Source organism: Glandiceps talaboti, chromosome 11, assembly GCF_964340395.1.
Source record: "Glandiceps talaboti chromosome 11, keGlaTala1.1, whole genome shotgun sequence".
In the NCBI taxonomy this organism is placed as follows: Eukaryota; Metazoa; Hemichordata; class Enteropneusta; family Spengelidae; genus Glandiceps; species Glandiceps talaboti.
This window is the reverse complement of record NC_135559.1, coordinates 4,972,815-4,992,700: the sequence shown is the minus strand read 5'-3', so window position 1 is coordinate 4,992,700 and position 19,886 is coordinate 4,972,815. Positions and strand designations below refer to the sequence as shown.

The 19,886-nt window shown below is 36.2% G+C and overlaps 1 protein-coding gene and 1 pseudogene across 1 annotated transcript; one reads left to right on the top strand and one right to left on the bottom strand.

The window, feature by feature from the left end:
• Nucleotides 1–7,636: 7,636 nt before the first annotated feature.
• On the top strand, nucleotides 7,637–12,623 carry LOC144442693 (cholinesterase-like). Its single transcript, XM_078132068.1, has 3 exons — nucleotides 7,637–9,132; nucleotides 10,008–10,171; nucleotides 12,487–12,623. The coding sequence occupies exons 1-3, from the start codon at nucleotides 7,637–7,639 to the stop codon at nucleotides 12,621–12,623; spliced, it is 1,797 nt and encodes a 598-aa protein (XP_077988194.1).
• A 6,685-nt stretch (nucleotides 12,624–19,308) lies between these two features.
• Nucleotides 19,309–19,488, bottom strand: LOC144442871 (U2 spliceosomal RNA; annotated as a pseudogene).
• Between the last annotated feature and the right edge of the window lie 398 nt (nucleotides 19,489–19,886).

Here is a 19,886-nt window from a genome sequence, read left to right as displayed (position 1 = left end):
ATCGATTTAACTCAAATGGGAAATGTTGTACGTGATGTGGCACCATTAATTAAATCTTAATGTTCAGCTGTTACTCTGACAATCGTGATTAATCTTAGTGAAACTGATCACATTTAAAGTTAAATTGATAGTCCACTAAGTGGTTAATACGTCTATTCATTGGATGATCCACTAAGTGGTTAGTACGTCTATTCATTGGATGATCCACTAAGTGGTTAGTACGTCTATTCATTGGATGATCCACTAAGTGGTTAGTAAGTCTATTCATTGGATGATCCACTAAGTGGTTAGTACGTCTGTTCATTGGATGATCCACTAAGTGGTTAGTACGTCTATTCATTGGATGATCCACTAAGTGGTTAGTACGCCTTTTCATTGGATGGTCCACTAAGTGGTTAGTACGTCTTTTCATTGGATGGTCCACTAAGTGGTTAGTACGTCTTTTCATTGGATGGTCCACTAAGTGGTTAGTACGTCTTTTCATTGGATGGTCCACTAAGTGGTTAGCAAGTCTATTCATTGGATGGCCCACTAAGTGGTTAGTAGATCTATTCATTGGATGGTCCACTAAGTGGTTAGTAGGTATATTCATTGGATGGTCCACTAAGTGGTTAGTAGATCTATTCATTGGATGGTCCACTAAGTGGTTAGTAAGTCTGTTCATTGGATGGTCCACTAAGTGGTTAGTAGATCTATTCATTGGATGGTCCACTAAGTGGTTAGTAAGTCTGTTCATTGCATGGTCCACTAAGTGGTTAGTAAGTCTATTCATTGGATGGTCCACTAAGTGGTTAGTAGATCTATTCATTGGATGGTCCACTAAGTGGCTAGTAGATCTATTCATTGGATGGTCCACTAAGTGGTTAGTAGATATATTCATTGGATGGTCCACTAAGTGGTTAGTAGATCTATTCATTGGATGGTCCACTAAGTGGTTAGTAAATCCATTCATTGGATGGTCCACTAAGTGGTTAGTAAATCCATTCATTGGATGGTCCACTAAGTGGTTAGTAAGTATATTCATTGGATGGTCCACTAAGTGGTTAGTAGACATATTCATTGGATGGTCCACTAAGTGGTTAGTAAGTATATTCATGTATGTATGTATGTATGTATGTATGTATGTATGTATGTATGTATGTATGTATGTATGTATGTATGTATGTATGTATGTATGTATGTATGTATGTATGCATGTATGTGTGTGTATGTATGTATGTATGTATGTATGTATGTTAGTGCAATAATTATTTAAAGTTACAGTAACCGAATACGTAAATATCCATTTTACTAGAAACTTTACATATTTATAGCCAAGAGAATAGGCAACAAGCTAACTTGACCTGGCCATAGACCCTACACTCTATGACCTGATATACATGTTCTGGCGAACGACACAAGTCAGACTGCCAAGTCCCTGTGCTAGCTAGCGTATTTAATGATTCAATTTATTTTTGTTTGATTGCTATGGGGGGGGGGGTTGGGTTGACAACAGCTTAATAAATTAAGGTGAAGGAAATCAGAGTTTCATAATGATTGTTTTTTATATGTTCATAGGCCAGCTTTTATACAGTCTAGAGTACGTTGCCACTAGTAACGCTCCTGACCAATGACATTACGGATAAATGAGTGACAGTAAAGGCAGTCTCATGCGTCAACCTTCAATCTGATTAGATTTGTTAGAATGGAAATTACTTACCTTGCAGTGTACCTCCGAGAAATCCCAAACTCTGTATCGAGATGACACGTTCATAGCTTACACTATGTCCGTACGACTTGCTGACTGTCGCAGGCGAAGCGGTTAAAAGGTCAGCAAACGATACGTAAGACGAGATGATGAATTTATACACTACGTGTACAAGGTGAGGGTTTTCAGTCTTATTTTAATAGGTACAGTTTCCATAGCAACCACTTCATTCTGGTATATTAGAGCACTTCTATTTTAAAACGGAAATGATCGTTACCAGACATTCCGATACATCAATTGTTGTACGCCATAGTATGCACCATCAATACAACACACGTTGTATCACCTTCGATTTCGCAATATGTATTAGTAAATTTTAGAAACACTTTACGGCCACCCCGCACCGATTTACATCACCGGTTTATCTTTCAAAATAAAATAATCAACCCATGAACGAAGTCTGTACAATGACAGAGAGCACATCATTTCATTTTAATCGTGAATCCACAAATATATGTTATGTCAGTGTAGTCGGGATACGGTACGAGTACACCGTGTAAGCTTGGGAAGAAAAAGACAACAACGTCACCGATTCGTCAAGCTTTCCAAGTATTGCCAAATACTCACCGTTTGTTAAATCAAAAATACCTTCACCTCAAGTTCAAGCCATCTAAAAATAATTTCTGCATGACAAAATACTCAAATTTAGTAGAAGGTGGTGTCTTTAAACATATGCTGTTTAGTGTCATTAACGAATTCAGTTCAAGTCCATATACGAATCATTGTCTTCCATTGGGCACAGACAAGTAAGAAACTTGTGTGTGAGTGACTCCAGCCAGTGTATGGCGTATACGCTAGCCCACAGACTTCTGGGCATTGGTTTCCAAGTTTGAAAGCCAAAGCCTCTCTGTTAGGAGTAAATTATGATGAATCTTGGTGATAGTCATCATCAAGTAACCATAGTAACAAATCCATAATATCTGAGATGAATGAATTAGATAATTTTGTTAGGCGTTTTTCTTCTAAAAAGTCATAAATAGCTGAAAAAAGGGTTACAGTTTAGAAGTAGATCGAATAAGTGATAGGTTGGTATCCCTGATATGTGATTGTCGGTATCTCCGAGTGATTGTCGGTATCTCCGAGTGATAGGTTGATATCCCCGAGTGATAGGTTGGTATCCCAAAGTGATAGGTTGGTATCACTAAGTGACTGTTACGAAAACGGGCATGTTTTTTCTGTAATCAACTAACTATGCAATAAATACATGTAACACTATATCCCCATGTATTTAGTAGATGCCGATATAAGGTTACACGGAATGGATACATTGTAATATTTCACTAATAAATCAAAAATGATGAAAAAGATTAATAGCTGAATATTTTACGACTTATCAAATGTCTACAGAATAATCATAATTCATGTATTGGCTTCCATGACTGATAATCGTTTAAAAAGACCGCCATATTCATCCGCTATAAAAGGTGTTATTAGTAATCATAAAATAAAATATTATTTTGAAGAAAACATATTTTGCTAAAGAAAAGAATCAATACACTGACTTAGTGCATTTAGTAAAAGCGTTGCGAGTATTAAATTTATCATTACCAGCCATATTTCCATCCAAATTTTTGAACATGTTTGATATCTATATAATTGTTTTTGCACGTGTCAATTTTATTGTACACAGATTTTACTAAAATAAAAAGAAAGTAATGTCAAAAGTTTCATTTAGCGGTGATTAAGTCGTCAAAATGGTGTCGTTACTTTTTATAAAAATTAAATGTAAACGAAAAGAGATTATGCGTACTCAGTCGCCACCGAAGCCTTGATGACTATACCAACTATGTATACCAATTTAACTTTGTTTACACAATATACACGACATTTTTGGCAAATATTGACGTGTTTTGACAATTTCTTCAATTTTTCTCCAAAATGAAGATGGCATTGACAAAGAAATTAGAATTTGTTGAATTTTGGCGGGAAGGGCTAGGCGCAGAAACAATTTACATGTAGAAATGAACTGTAATCTCTTTAATGATATTGGAATCCTGTATATTTACTTTAGCTGCTGGTTGCATTAACTGGCTTATGTAAACGAATTAAAATAACCGCATTATTACCAAGTCAGTTTTGAAAAACAAAATTAGCAGGGAGTAATGTGATTAACTAAATTTATGAAAAGGACGCCCTCAAGCGGAACTGAAGCTGTTACGATTACAACAGGTGAACGGAAGACGTAAAGTTAATGAAGAAGTGTGTGGCATTTTATATAGATAGATGTTAATTTCAAGTGTGTCAGTATATATGATACACAAGGGAGTAATGAAAATTAAAACGGTGTGAACGATTGGTTTGATTTAAACAAGGGAAGCCATTAAAATATGAATCCAATTACCGGTATACAGGACTATGTAATGTAATTCATAATTTCAATATGAAGGTGGTCTACAACATTTCATGTACTCTCTAAAGGTGATCTACATTCTGTTTAAAGGTGATATATAAAATGTAATGTTCTGTCTAAAGTTGATGTGTAACATGTCATGTTCATGTGATATTATAATACAACATTTCATCTAAAGATGATATACAACATTTCATGTTCTGTCTGAAGGTGATATACAAAATGTCATGTTCTGTCTAAATGTGATATACAACATTTCATAATCTGTCTAAAGGTAATATACAACATTTCATGTTCTGTCTGAAGGTGATATACAACATTTCATGTTCTGTCTGAAGGTGATATACAAAATTTCATGTTCTGTCTAAAGGTGATATACAACATTTCATGTTCTGTCTGAAGGTGATATACAACATTTCATGTTCTGTCTGAAGGTGATATACAACATTTCATGTTCTGTCTAAAGGTGATATTCAACATTTCATGTTCTGTCTAAAGGTGATATACAACATGTCATGTTCTGTCTAAAGGTGATATACAACATTTCATGTTCTGTCTGAAGGTGATATACAAAATTTCATGTTCTGTCTAAAGGTGATATACAACATTTCATGTTCAGTCTAAAGGTGATATACAACATTTCATGTTCTGTTTAAAGGTGATATTCACCATTTACACTATTTCATGGTCTGTTTATATAGGTGGTATACAACATTTCATGTTCTGTCTTACGGTGATTAGCAATACAGTAATTCATGGTGGGTCTAATGGTAATCTACATCGTTTAGTCTTCTGTTTAGGTTATATACAACAATTAGTTTTGTGTCTAAAGGCGATGTACAGCAGTTTAAATGCTGTTCTGAAGGTAATACAACTTTTTACGTGCTGTTCTGAAGGTGATATGCAACATCTTACGTGCTGTTCTGAAGGTGACATGCACCATTTCATGTATGTGATGTTCTGAAGGTAATATACATTTTACGTGCTGTTCTGAAGGTGACATGCACCATTTCATGTATGTGATGTTCTGAAGGTAATATACATTTTACGTGTTGTTCTGAAGGTGACATACAACATTTCACGTGCTTTTCTGAAGGTGATATCCAGATATGTTTACTTTACTTTTCGAATCTATAATTTGTACCAATGGAAATTCTCTATAAATTTGATACATGTTTGAGTATCTGTTCGTCCCACTGTGCCAAACATGATATTACTCTGACGTAACATAATCTGTAACATGGTTATTTTCTTTACCATGACTTAGTTTCACATATCATTAAAAACAATTCGCGTGGAGAATGTTAAGTGAGAGACGACAAAATGATGAACGATATTTCGTCGAGATAAATACTGGATGTTGTCAATGCCATGGTAACACAGTCTAAGGAATCACCAGTCGTTGACTTGGCAACCGGTGGAGTGCCCCCTATATTGTAACATTTGGTCAGTCCATGGCTGATGCAATATTAGGTCGGTAACAGTAAGTACTAAACCCCTTTTTGAAAACAGAGAACGAATGTGTCAATGTAAGTGACACTTTAAAAAAAAGACGATGAAATTTTGCAATTTTAGTAAGATTTGTTGGGCCCAGACGTTGAGATGTAACATTAAAGATGTTTATCGCACAGAACGATGGTCTGCTATATCTGTGTTCGGGTTTACTGGCTTCTTCGATTGCAAAACTGTAACCTGGATACACTGGAGAATGTTTGTCTAAAGTGTAGTGACATCCACACTACATTTCTATCTTTCACAGGCTACTGTACAAATACACTTTAGATTACGCTCGTGTGAAGAGGTTGCATTCCAAAGATTGAACAGTAACTAAATTTGACGGTTTCGTGGGACTTTCGTGCGACGGTTTATTTTGAAAACGAAGAAAGGTAAACACTTATAATGTGTTTTCTATACGTGGACAAATTAATGTTGGCTTCTTAATCTTCGTCAACGAGGAAATCGCAGTCTAATATGCCTTTGGCCAAAGGAGTTCCAGTAGCTTGTCGGACAATAGTAGCGGTATCTGACAATGTCAAAGATTCTTTCACCGTAGTAAAATACTGAACCCATGGTGGCGATGGGAACTTGCTGGCGGCTAAAACCCTTTCATTGTGTACAACCCCATTGCTTTTCTACAATGTTCATTGTATTTGCTTTTTAAACAACACGGCTAACATACGACCACGGTTTCTGCATATGAAAGGCTGACAAACCAGTCCATTGATCCGGTCTGTTTTCAGTATTGTTAACACGTAAATACGTAATACGTAAAGAGATTCACCTGTGTGACGTTCTATGTGACTGGTAGTTATAGTACATGACATTCGCGTTTAGTGCGACAAAGCGTGTCTTGCGGGCTTTGGCTCAACACAACGTATCAAAGGGTTTCTCAAATTTACCTTCAAGTAAACCAGCTCCACAGCATATTTCAAGACTCCATTGAACGCACGGTCGAGACAAGCTAGTCCCATACAGGTAAACAACAGTGTATACACGGTATAACTTTCATCTTTGCCAAATGTGTGTTAATCACCGGGCGGGTTAAAATAATCGTTGTTTGAATAACTGTTATTTGATAATTAGTGGTCTGTCTACAAGTTCAAAATCATAAAAAAGGCACTTCAATATCCGTATCCTTTAGAAAATGGTGTAACATGTAGGAGAGCTATACACATGGTTCTTTTAATAATTAATCAGTTTTCTATTTGGTTGTACAAGTGTACCATTTTATTCTCATATTTTACTCCACGGTCTTACTTATTGTACAGTTAAAGTGACAATACTCAAACGCGGTGATTACATTAGACCTTTTTTGTGAAAAAGATCAAACTGCTTTTCAACAAAAAATTATATAAACACCGTAAAGTCACCGGAGCTGAAAACTCAGACTTGCGGAAACAGGAGTAAAAGGTTTGAACTGTCTCGGGGTAATTGCCCATTTACCGATGTCAGCAAGTTTATCCAGTGTAGTACTAAGGTCGTTAAATTTATGATCACAGGGCAACTTCCTCAAATATCTCATGATATATTGCAAGGTTTGTTGTCTATAAGTCATCTCTTTAACCATTTAGCTATATAAGTTAGGCCGCCACACTACTGGTATTTCGACTGGATTCCATTCCAGTGTAGATTCAGTTGTCGAGAGCTAGCTAGCTCTCGGCAAGATGTCAACCAAGTACATACGATAGGCCTACGTGTAAATACTATTGAAGTAGCTGATAATACAATCTGGGGGAAAGAAGCTCCCGACCTGAAGTTGTCACAGGTGTACAAAAATGCCGCTAAAACGTGTAAATAACTCTAAGTATAAAACCAGCGCAAAAAAATGATGTAACGGATTTTCAATACTCTTAACGTGGAGGCATATTACTTATTTCGTACATTCGTAAGGTTTACTGATAGCAGTGCTGTGAATATTAATGAGTTGAATTGTGGGGCCTGGATTCATGAATAATGCATGACATGCAACTTGTCTTTTGCTGCCTTGTTAAGTAGATTAAATCCGGTCAACTATGTTTATTGAATTTTCCAGATTCACCATGGCGTTTAAGAGAGTGTGGACATTTTTCTTCACATGTGCTGTTTTCTACGAGTTTGTGCACACTCAGGCGTTACAGGAACTAACGGTAACCTTGAGTAATGGCGGTGTTATTAAGGGTAAAAGTGTGGAAGTATTTGATACACAGGTGAGTGTCTTTCTGGGGATACCGTACGGGAAAGCCACGGGTGGTGAGATGCGTTTTCGTCGACCAGTACCTGTGGATAAATGGGATGACATCCTGGAAGTAACGGACTACGGGAATGCGTGTTATGGATATATCGATAATGCTTATGGCAATTTTTCGGGGTCACAGATGTGGAATTCGAAGCAACCACTCAGCGAGGACTGCTTAAATTTAAACGTGTGGACACCGTCTCCTCGTCCAACTAACGCCGCTGTTATGGTGTGGATATACGGTGGGGGATACTACAGTGGTACTTCGGGATTAGAAGTCTACGATGCGAAATATCTGGCCGCTGAAGAAAACGTTATTGTTGTGTCCATGAACTATCGTCTCGGTCCACTAGGGTTCCTTTTCCTGGATCACACAGATACGCCGGGCAACGCGGGTTTATTTGATCAAGTGTTAGCTTTACAATGGGTGCAGGATAACATCCATCATTTCGGTGGAGACCCCGATCAGGTCACAATATTTGGAGAAAGTGCCGGGTCTGACAGTGTAGGATATCATCTCTTATCACCAATGAGTCGTAATTTATTCAAGTACGCTATTATGCAGAGTGGGTCACCCAATAATCCATGGGGCTCAATATCACACGAATTAGCCGTCAATCGATCTACTCGTCTAGCAATAGCAGTTAATTGCTCCGATACAAACAAGAACGCGATGTTATCATGTTTACGTCGAACAGATGCACAACGATTAGTGGACAACCAGTTTGTCGATTCTGGTCCCTACATATTTCCATTTGTGCCTGTGGTTGATGGCACATTCCTACTTGAGACACCGCAATCAGCACTAGAGAGACACTCATTTAAAAATACATCTATTCTTATTGGAAATAACTTGAACGAGGGGTTCTTTTTCCTTGTCTACGGCACTGCTGGTATTACTGCTTTTGATAACAGTCTCACAAATAGGGACCGTTACCATCTAGCCATACGCGAGAGTTTCCCAAATTTTAACCAGTTCGCGTATGACGCAATAGCTTTCCAGTACATGGATTGGTTGGATCCCGAGGATCGGGAAATGATGCGAGGAGCCATCGACCATGTTGTAGGCGATTACAACATTATTTGTCCTTCCAATAACTTTGCATTGGCTTATGCAGAAGTCGAACAAACCGTGTACAAATTCTTCTTCAGACAAGTATCATCCAACACACCTTGGCCAAAGTGGATGGGTTGTCTCCATGGTGACGAAATAGCTTATGTTTTCGGTATTCCCCTAGACACGTCAACGGGATACTCCCCAGAGGAGCAGGAATTGAGTCGAAAGATGATGAAGTATTGGACTAGCTTTGCTAAGACCGGGTAAGTTCATTGTAAGAATTTATAAATCATTCAGTGAACTTATTGCTAAACACCAACCCCCCTTTATTAGTATAGTGACACTCTTTGCCCGTACATAACTATATGTTTGTATCTATAATAAATTATATGAAATTAATCAATTCCAAGAGACCGTGCCATATAATAAACGGAAGATTCTTTCTTCACAATTTGAAATACAGTGCGAAGTTGTAGAGATAGGTAATTGAAACTTTGGAAGACCATCATTATAACCAAAACATGAGCTTTTAAGGACAAAGATAAGTTATAAATTCACTATGTTTACAAAAAAAGTTGGATGTTAATCGACATACACTGGTTTCATTCACTTTCACTCATCAGAACGGAGCTGGCATTGATCAGAACTTAATAGGCGGAAGTGACGTATAGGCCTTGCTAAGCAATTGCATTGTCAACTGTTTCTATTGTTATTATAATTCAAGCAGTCAACAATAGGGTATTCTCCCCATTAAAGTGGCCATATGGATAACAAATGGGGTATTTATTTTGAATTTTGAATTTCAACAACTCAACTCAACTATGCTTATGTGCGTGATACAACATACACAAATTCCTTGTTTTTGAAAGTGTGTATAATTATATTTAATTTTTGTTATTGTATGTACGGTATAATACACTTTTAACACACTTTTAAAGTTTCAAACACAAACTTGCTCGATGCTGTTTTTTCTGTCAAGCAGTAAAACATACGCATTTTTCATGTTTGTCAATCGCACATATTTAACTACGACTAGGAAACATCGTCCAACTCTTTGAATATCAATCTTTCGATAAAAATGAACATCTGAATATTTTGCTAGAAATTTAATCCGAAACTTAATCTTTTTTTATTGAAGACATCCAGAAAATGAAGGACATTGGCCAGTTTTCGACAAAACAGGCAAACATTATATGAATTTGCATACAGACTACCTTGAGTCACCAAAGGTGGACAGAGGTGCTCGTGCTAATGAGTGTGGATTCTGGGATAACTACTTGCCAAAGTTGAATATACAAACAGGTAAGGTATACCGTGAAAATTAGGAATAGAAAAAAAGGTGAAATAGGAAGCCAAATATATACGCTCATTCTGGTCCTGAAAAGGTTTTCACAGTTGGAGGAAGAAATTGACATAGTTCAATTATATCGCATTGTCAAATTATTGATTAATTTGTTTGCATTGAGTCCGAGAAATGGGGTTTTAATCGTCAGGTCTTCACAAATTCATGATCATTTTTCATATTGGACAGACAGCTAGTAGCTTGCATGCTAACATAATTTAGAAGCAAAGTCATGATTTGACATTGTGTGGAAATTATCAAGGTCAAATCCGTCTACGATTTCTGGAGGCAAGCTACGCGTCATGTTATACCACAGCGGGGAGCAATTGTTGCTGGATAATTTTATTTGTAATTGAATTAGTAGGCTAGCGTGCCGACAGATTTATTCCTTCTTTGAATTGGTAGTTTTTAAATAGAACAATCAACATTGGAAGTCCTCCTAATTGACGTTTTTAGTGTACACGTTCTCTGGACATACACGCAATATTGACGATGTAATGATCGTACCAGTCTCTTACTATACAATCATTGCCTAGCTCAAACTTAACGTACTTTTATTTTTTTAAAGGGGCACAATCTATAAATAAATTGAACAACTGTAGGATTATTTTTGTTTTAAAAATTGAAAAGTTGCCTACTTGAATCCACTCACTGAACGGTTAATCTACATTAATTTTCTGAATATATTTCGGATAAAAATATATCACATGACATATGTTTATTGGCAACTAATTCATGCGACAAGAGTATATGCGCAATCTGAATCTGAATACGATCAAAAGACACAATCATGCATAAATTGTGGATTCCAGTACAGGGAAGTGAAATCCAAGAAGCCCGCTGCGGAGTGTTATCGTCGTAAATAATTCAACCTGGTGTGATTGATCATGAGTTTGAATGCCTTGAACGCTACGAAAGATATGCCCTTGCTGATACACTGCCTCCTTATATACACTGCAAACCTTTTGATGGCAACATGGCCGCCATTTAGGCCTATGCGATGACACAGAAACTTTCGAACTACTAGCTGCAACAGGAGCGTCGGGTTTGAAAATGTTTTATTAGATGCAAACTTACACCATGAACAATATTGTGGGTAGACTTATGTTTTAGCTGTATACACGTTAAGTCAAATAAAAATTATTTGATGATAAAATTGTCCCTGTTGCAGCCAGTGGAGGTCTACACTATATTTATCACTAGCTAAAATAGTATATATAGAGTATACGAGTACCGTCTGTACAGTATTGGAGCTTTTATAGACTATGCCATTTCGTGAATACTGTGTAACTTTAACAAAAGGTTAAAGGTCATTTCGATTGACCTCAAATCAGTACTGTGTGGATTTTGTCAAACAAAATTCAACATTTATTAGATACTAAGATAACTCTCAGCTTACATCTTGATAAGATACATAAATAATTGGGGTGATGTACTTTTTTAAAACTTAGATTATATCATCGTTACGATAAAGTACGTGAATGAAAAATGATGTCACTGCTAGAAAACACTGGTGATACAACTCATATTGCTATGGTGGAAAACGTAGTCAAGTTAACAAGCCATATAAAAAAATAAAAAATAAACAACAAACGACGACGACGACGTCGACGACGACGACGACGACGACAACAATAACAACAACAACAACAACAACAACAGCAACAGCAATAATAAACAAACAATTTCATGTTTCAGATTTGTCTTGTGATTCACAAAACATCTTTCAATCTCCATTATTTTATTCATACTTCTATCCACTATTTACTTCTTTGATAATGCAGAACAGCACTTGCTTATCATATGACTGCGTAAAATGTTATTTTTCTCACATAGGGGTCGCATTCTAGGGTTATCTATCTTACTATCGTGTATTTTACACACAATTACCTGGAAACAGGTCTCGACTTTGATAGGATTGACAGTTTCATACTGATCAATGTTATCTCAACTTGGATATGGGTGCCTTGATGTGTTGCGTTACTTTTAATCAACTGGAATGACTTTATCCGCAGACCAGCAGACGACATTCTCTTAAATTTGTCATTAGGCGAGAAATCTTCGGTACACTAGTTTTTATTCCATTTCGAAGTTCAATCTAATAGGGTGAGTTATCCACATACCAGGAGAAAATGTTTAGCAAAAACTCTTTTGGCGGGAAATGCTATGACATTAAAATTACTTCTTCGCGCCATGAATGAACGACAAAGAAATGTATTTCGGGGTTTTTTTGCGCAAAAGTGTAACTAAATATTTATCATTTTTTTCTTTAAAGCTGATATTGAGGAAGCAGAAAAGCGCTGGAAAGAAGAATTTCATCAATGGAGCACAAAATATATGGGCGACTGGAAAGCTGAATTCCAAAATTACGTCACTTACAAGGGCCAGATCTGCAATGTCAACGAACCTTAAGACTTCTACACAACTTAAGATAGTGCAACATTCGAAGAGCAAGATACAACCAACCAAGAAATATTACTTACTACCCCAGGGGAGACAGTGTACGTGAGCAGTTATCGAATTTTGTGGTTCTTTACACTATTTTTTTCATCAGAGACGTGCCTAGATACAATCCTGAATGATTCAATCAAACGCACATTAATCACTTTCTTTCTTGGTTGATAAATTTGGCAAACCTCCAATATTTTGTCATCTTTCCGAATGGGATTGTGGGAAGTGACAGAAACGTACTTTAGCAGTTTGATAACCGCTATATGATCAAAACAACACACCCTCACGTATTTTTCCAGTACGCGTATGTTCATCTTTGGTTTACCGATTTTATTACTACCAGAAGATAACAAAGATGGTCAATTTACATGTCATGGCAACCAAAACCACAACACACACACAGAAGATGAAATATTTTAGATTTTTTCATATAATGATTTTCAGGGGAGGGGATTAGCTGAGATATTCGCCTAGGAAAAGAGACAAGTGACTTAAGTGGTCTTGAAACAAAAACTTGAAGCCAAGTCGTATGAAGAAAGAACCGCGTCGCCCATTTTTCCGTGGCATACATGACATCATATATAGGGACGCGTGATATTTCTTAGATTGCTAAATATAATAACGTTGTGACTTGAATATATTTCTCTGCCTGTATAAAAAAAATTATTTGCTCTCATAGTGTATAGAATAATAGTGTATTTATACGTTTGTATAGTAGCAGGATTCGTGTGATATTTTCCGTAGGAAAACAACAATCTAAGCAAATATACGTGTCCCTGTGTATGAGACTAGTGTAAAAGAATGATGGTACATCTTATTTCGGGAAAAGTCATATGTAAATATGTCAAATATTTTTTTTTTAAATCCAGTTATAAAAATGAGGATGCACCGACGTTGTAACTAGGGTGAGAACACCGTGAATGTGGAAGTGACCAGGTCTCAATGACTTTGCTAAGTTGTAAACCATGTTTTGACGATTTCGTGGAAAGTTCACGAAAAATATTAGCAAAATAGTGACATAGTGTTACGCCCTTGAGACTTGTACGCTGTCCATGTTCTTTTAAACATCAAAACAATCGTAAAAATCAAAATATAAATTATATTTAATTTCCCCTATTAGGCCATTGCAAACTGCAAACAGGAAATTGAGAATACAGCGCTCTAACTCAAATTGGGGGTATCATCACCTCATAGTACCGTTTCTTAAAAGCTTTGCCCCTTGGTATTCTGTAGAAGTGTAAATCAGGGATATTTTTCGTATTGTTCAGACATCGAGGAAAGCAGCAGTGCTCTATAATTAATCAAGTAACCTATACCATGTATACCCCCAAGGTAAAAACAGACAGGAAGTAGAGCGCCACCATGGCAAATTTTGGAAAGGCCTATGCAAGGGTCAGGCATTGTTTATTAAAATACTATAGTCAAGTTTTGATTATGCTATGCACTGTTTTCTTCAGCAAGTGTAGTTCATTTAAATCACTAATGAATCAAAATTTGCATCTATTCACTCGAACCCGTGTAACTTACAATGCAGCGTTGTAAATATTAACATATTAAATCTTTATGACAGATGTAATTACCGTTATCAAATTCAAATGTTACATAAGAAAAATTGAAGAAATATATAAATTTGTGAATAATTCATTTATAATGTGACTAGCATAGAGACGCATTGAACTAGGTAAATGTTTATTGTCGTTGCCATAGAAACTGCTAAAGTACTTAGATTCTCATGACAAATTCATGTTAACTGATGTAAGATAACCGCTACATCAATTACAGCTCTATTGCGACAAAGCAATTTATTTGTCGGGTTCAATGTCCCTACTTCTAAATGGACGTATATTTGAAAATTAACTGTTATGGGCCTTCGCAAGGGATGTAAAGAGAGTTGGTTTTTACTGTACAATTTCATACAATTTGCATGATTAAAATCTTCTAATCAAAACACCGCCATTTACTATTCCACTTGAAACTCGAGGAAATAGCGACTGTTTGTTTGAACATTTTTACTTCGACATACACTTGTACACTATATATGTTGTAAACTTAAGGTTCGCAATTTGAGCATGCGCAAAGATAGTCCTGTGCCTGTACATTGTGTTTCCGAGTCTGTCAGTTTCAGCTTTGCTCATAGAATCCTTTGATGTGTTTTGTTTCCTGTTCAATTTTGTGTCTTTGTCAGAAAGTCAATCCGGTCTACCTATCAAATTCTGTACAATTATTTCACCAACCACAGTATATTTTAGGACTCAAGATTCGAAGTCGTCACATCCCTGCTAGCTATTAAAGTCTTTCAGAGATTTCAATATATGTCGTCAAAATGTTCCTATTTATTTGTAGATGTAAATTGGCGGCAAAATGGATAGTAGGGTTGAAATTTCCGGAACTGGTTCTCTTTACAAATTCGCTAGATTTAGACTAATTACATCGAATGCTGAGTTCGAGTAGGAATACTAATTTGGTATCAGTGGTTTATTTGTTAGAGGTGTTTTAAATATGATTCATCTCACATCTGGTATTCTACACGCAACACAAATCTTTTAATCCATCCATCTGATCCTTCAATTACACAAATTACAACATCTGAATGTATTTTAATTAACCTTAAATGTGAAAAAATTAAGGAGACATCATCCGTAACTGTAACTTTTTCTGCTTTAATTTATTTCCTTTGATTAAAGCCACCAACAGTATCACACTCACTAACGCAGGTGTGGCCGTCTTCAGTTACCACTCTAACTATACAATATCGTTGAGACAACATACGTAAATGAGTTGATGACGTAATTGTTTTACTCTACGATATTACGCTGTTACACGGTGTTTCTTGTAGCAGCCAAGCGTTATTGTGCTAGCAGCTAACACTCTATCATGCTAAAGTTGGTTAGATCACATACATTTAGTACAAGAATGACGTCATGGACTCTGGGTTCGTAGTATCGAATGAAAATCTTACTCACAGAGTTAAAAAACCTCAAACACTTGTAGTTTCGATCGACGGAAGTAGACTATTCAAGACAGAGAGTGAAGTTTAACATGTTGAAGGAGAACCGCCATTTTCTAATTCCACTTGCGTTCATTTGTTTCATCTTTTTATCAACCTGATATCTGATAACTTGAAAGCTGTGAAAGGCTTCATAATAACATTTTACTGCCTCGTTTACATAGACTTTACATGAAATGAAAAAATGGAATAAACTTTTCTCACGACAGCTATTATTTTTAAAGAGGAAAGAGGATACATATTTTAGTAACTGAAACATTGCTTGAGTGGTTAGTTAAGTAGATGTCAAGTTGAAAAGAGGTTTCATTGGCGTCAAACACAACCTTCGGTTATATCTCTTTAAACATACAGTGTCTCGTAATTTTTGATTGATGATCATATAGCCAGGTTGAGTTTCAATTCTGACATTGTGAATTTCAAACGTTTGTTGGTAAATGTTTAGTTATAATATATGAAAACTTGACTCATTCAAAATGTAGTCTCTCCGAGTATTGGCTATGACTTGGTTATGTTTCGTATTCTCCGCACTATTTCCATAGTCGTAAACCACAAAAGATGTATCACATGCATAAGAAAAATAAGCCCTGGTTAGCGACAATATACGATGTTGTTATTACAGCATGTATTGCTTCACTTATTACAGGTGTGCTTTGCCTAGCAAAACTAATTAATTTACGTTTTACAAGCAAATCCGTCAATAGAATAAATTGTGAATAGTATAGTAGTGAAGGTCGCTCTCAAACGCCTTCATTTGAATGATTTTATACAATGTATGCATAGACCAATCGAATGCTGCATACTATTTCTCTATGAGTAATGCAAGGATTACTTGCTGTGATTATAGGCCGTGAGTAGAGACAACTAGTTGTCCAAGCCAATACTCGCAGAAGGTAATGTGTCTAAGTTCCCTCCTTGTTCAAGAATATTATAATAGTTATACGCCACTGACAGTCTCTTGTCTGTCATTTGGTTAAAAATTAAATAATTGAATGATGTCATATTTTTACGCTAAAGAAATAAGTCATCAAAATATTCATACATTAATTCTAATTATCTATGAACGGGTAAATGTTAATTCTGCCACAGTGTCTCTATAGTGACAAGGCGAGTTTCAAGAAATAGCAATACTATATCTTCATAACTAACCGATAAGTTTTTTTGACATTACTGGGAGACACCATCACAGATTTATGGTTTCTGCGATTTTTCTGAGGTGATTCGACCAAGGGTATGATCACGTGACTGTGAATACTTAATTATTAAAGGCCACTGTAAGGTCGCCAACTGAGGAGTGGCACGTGGTTTACAGCAATAAATTATTGAGACGTTCCTATTGTAAATTACGTTAATATGAGATTTATTGAAGTGCATTTCTATTTAAATTAGCCTCTACTTATTTGCTTTATGGAATGCACCTGTGTCAAGTGGTTTTGTTTCAGAAACTAGAAAACAAAGGCTGCGCATTGATTGATAGTAGTGCAGTCATGATTATTACATGTAAGAGTTATGATATAACACAATGTACAATTTTAGGGTATTTTGTAGTCGATTGTCGACTGCTATATAATTCAATTGTGCATGTACAGGAAATGCCGTTTGTCAACTCCAATCAATTGTACTATTTCTTGAATTATTGATGGAGAGAGAGGGCAATGTTCAAATAATTAACGCGTAACCATGGCAATAATTCAATGTACTGAAAGCAATATATTGATATTGTATATGTGTAAGTTAACATATATCTATCTATTTCATGATATCAATGTCACTCTACGATTTCATGTTTTTTGTGAAAATTTACAGAATGTATGGACAATTGTAACAGTGTCGTGTCGTGTGTCTGTTGAGACAGTGGTAGGTGTTGAGCGCCACCAACGGCGTCAGTAACAACGTGTGATTTTCGAGTGGTCGTGCTCAATTTACTAATTTTACACTCATATTTCAATTTGAATATTGTTGGATTTTGATTAGTTGAGGTTAGGAATTTATTGTTTTAGTAATGTTTTTTGTGAGAGAAAAATGGGTGTTTTGAATGCTTGTGTGTATTGGTTTTGATATATATTATGAAAGTATATTTATGACTGCAACTAGTCTGGAGTTATTGGAAACTGTAAAAAACAATATACACATGAATGAAATTGTGTACTTTTAGAATTGAGATTCTGATTTCAATATTCTGTGTGTTATCAAAAAGACTGCATGATAAATAATAGCACATACTTAAATACTACGAATCAATCTTAAACTTGTTCTTTTCTCATTTTTCATTTATTTCTACATATACATTACAACTGTAATATTCTATTAAATGTGTTCATTTTTTACAAATCATTTTTTATACTTGTAGGTGATTTTAATCAGACTTAATGTGATAATTATAAAAATGTGCTTTTTGTTGATTCAAATTGAGTCGTTAAATAAATAGTTTGTTTTGATAACTTCTGCATGTCGTCATTTTTTGTACAGGTTTGTGTTATTATGTACTATCTTCATCACCTGCCGCTTGGGGGCGCGATACACTGTCCCTTGACGTCAACTTGATAGCCGAATCCTCTTTGGATTGGTACGAAATAGTACGTTTTCTAAGAAATCCATGCCAGCTGTTCCAAAGAAGCAAACTATGTTACGAGAAGGCCATGAATCATAAACTAATTATATTTTGAGATGTCAATCTCGAAAATGGCTATCAAAGTATAAATCTAGGAAATATGCATGGTGATGTTTGTTGTATTTCTAATGGGAGTCATTTGCGATATTTGGGGTAGCCGGCCAAGCACCTTTCCAAGCTTTCCCTTGAAATTTACAGAATTTATAGTAGTGTGCCAGAGGTCAAAACTTTGTTACCATGACCCCAAATTAAACCCAAGAATTTTCGTCGCCCCCTCCACCAAAGGTTGTGAAATTAGACGGTACCCCCCCCCCCCCCCCCCCCGCATTCTGTACACACATGATCACAAATAGATAAGGCGCGCGTTGCAAGGAGAGGTCTCACAAGGGCTGTAATGCATTGACACTATACGTTCTTTACACAATACGTCATAGAGGGCGCCCTATTGTCTCGATTGGTTTGGCATGCAGAATACTTTTTGGGCATCGCGATGACAAAACCATCGTCAACTTTGGTCCTGTGTAATGCCTAGACTATTCTATAGAGCTGTATATTTTTTGCAAGTACAAAGGTACATATACATCGATCCATGGTGAGAAAGGTGAGGTGCACACTACGTCAACTTATTTTAAATATCTAAGTATTTGAAGTAATAAAAAGGTTTGAATGGACAGAGGGAGTAGTGACAAACCTCCTCTTCTGGTGGGTGTCCATATACCTAGCTGTATGGATTTCACTTGTGTGTCCAATTTGTAATACCATTATGCCTCTGTATATTATCGGATGTATTGGCTACACAAATGTACATATCCCCAACAATATCTATTACATGTGTAGTTTATGCCTTGTAATTCACTACGTGATACAGTCATTATATTGCTACCAGTACATGTCACATCTGTAACTATATAGTCCCCTTTTTGTAGAAATTGCTGGCAAGTGTACTGATCAGATGTGGCATGGAAGAGAAAGTTAAGAACAGAAGTATTAGGAGGCACTCGCATTTAGACATTTCTATTTTTAAATTTAAAGGGAGGTGGACCGTTCCCGGAGGTACTACAATACCGGGTCGATCCGTGGCCAGGACGGAGCAAGCCCCTAATCCATGGCCCGTTTCCAAAAAGCATACTTCCATGATGTTAGACTTTTGTCGAGTTGGTGCCGTTCTGTTTCAGGTTAAATGGATTTGTACTTTGGTTGTAAAAAAAAATGCACTAACACTTCTGATTTCATTGTTCTGTCAAAGTATAAATAAGATCGATTACCAGTACCTGGGTTTGTAGTGACCGAATTTATTACGGTAATCGATACTTGATTTAAAGTGTATAATTGTCCTAAAAATGTTTCTAAAAGACAAATTGTTAAATAAAAACTTCTATCAGCTATCTTATCTGGAATTTAGACATTTTCCGTTGGAATTTATATTGGAACGCATCTATTGATAATTGTGAAGGTTACTGACATCCGGGTTTTCTCCTGTGAAATACATGATATATTTCTCTAGACTTTCGTTTCCTCGTCTGCAAATGCACAGATGTACCTGTTTTATTTATTTATCGATACTTGCATGCACCAGGAACTTTCAATATCTACCGTCAAATAATCCTTC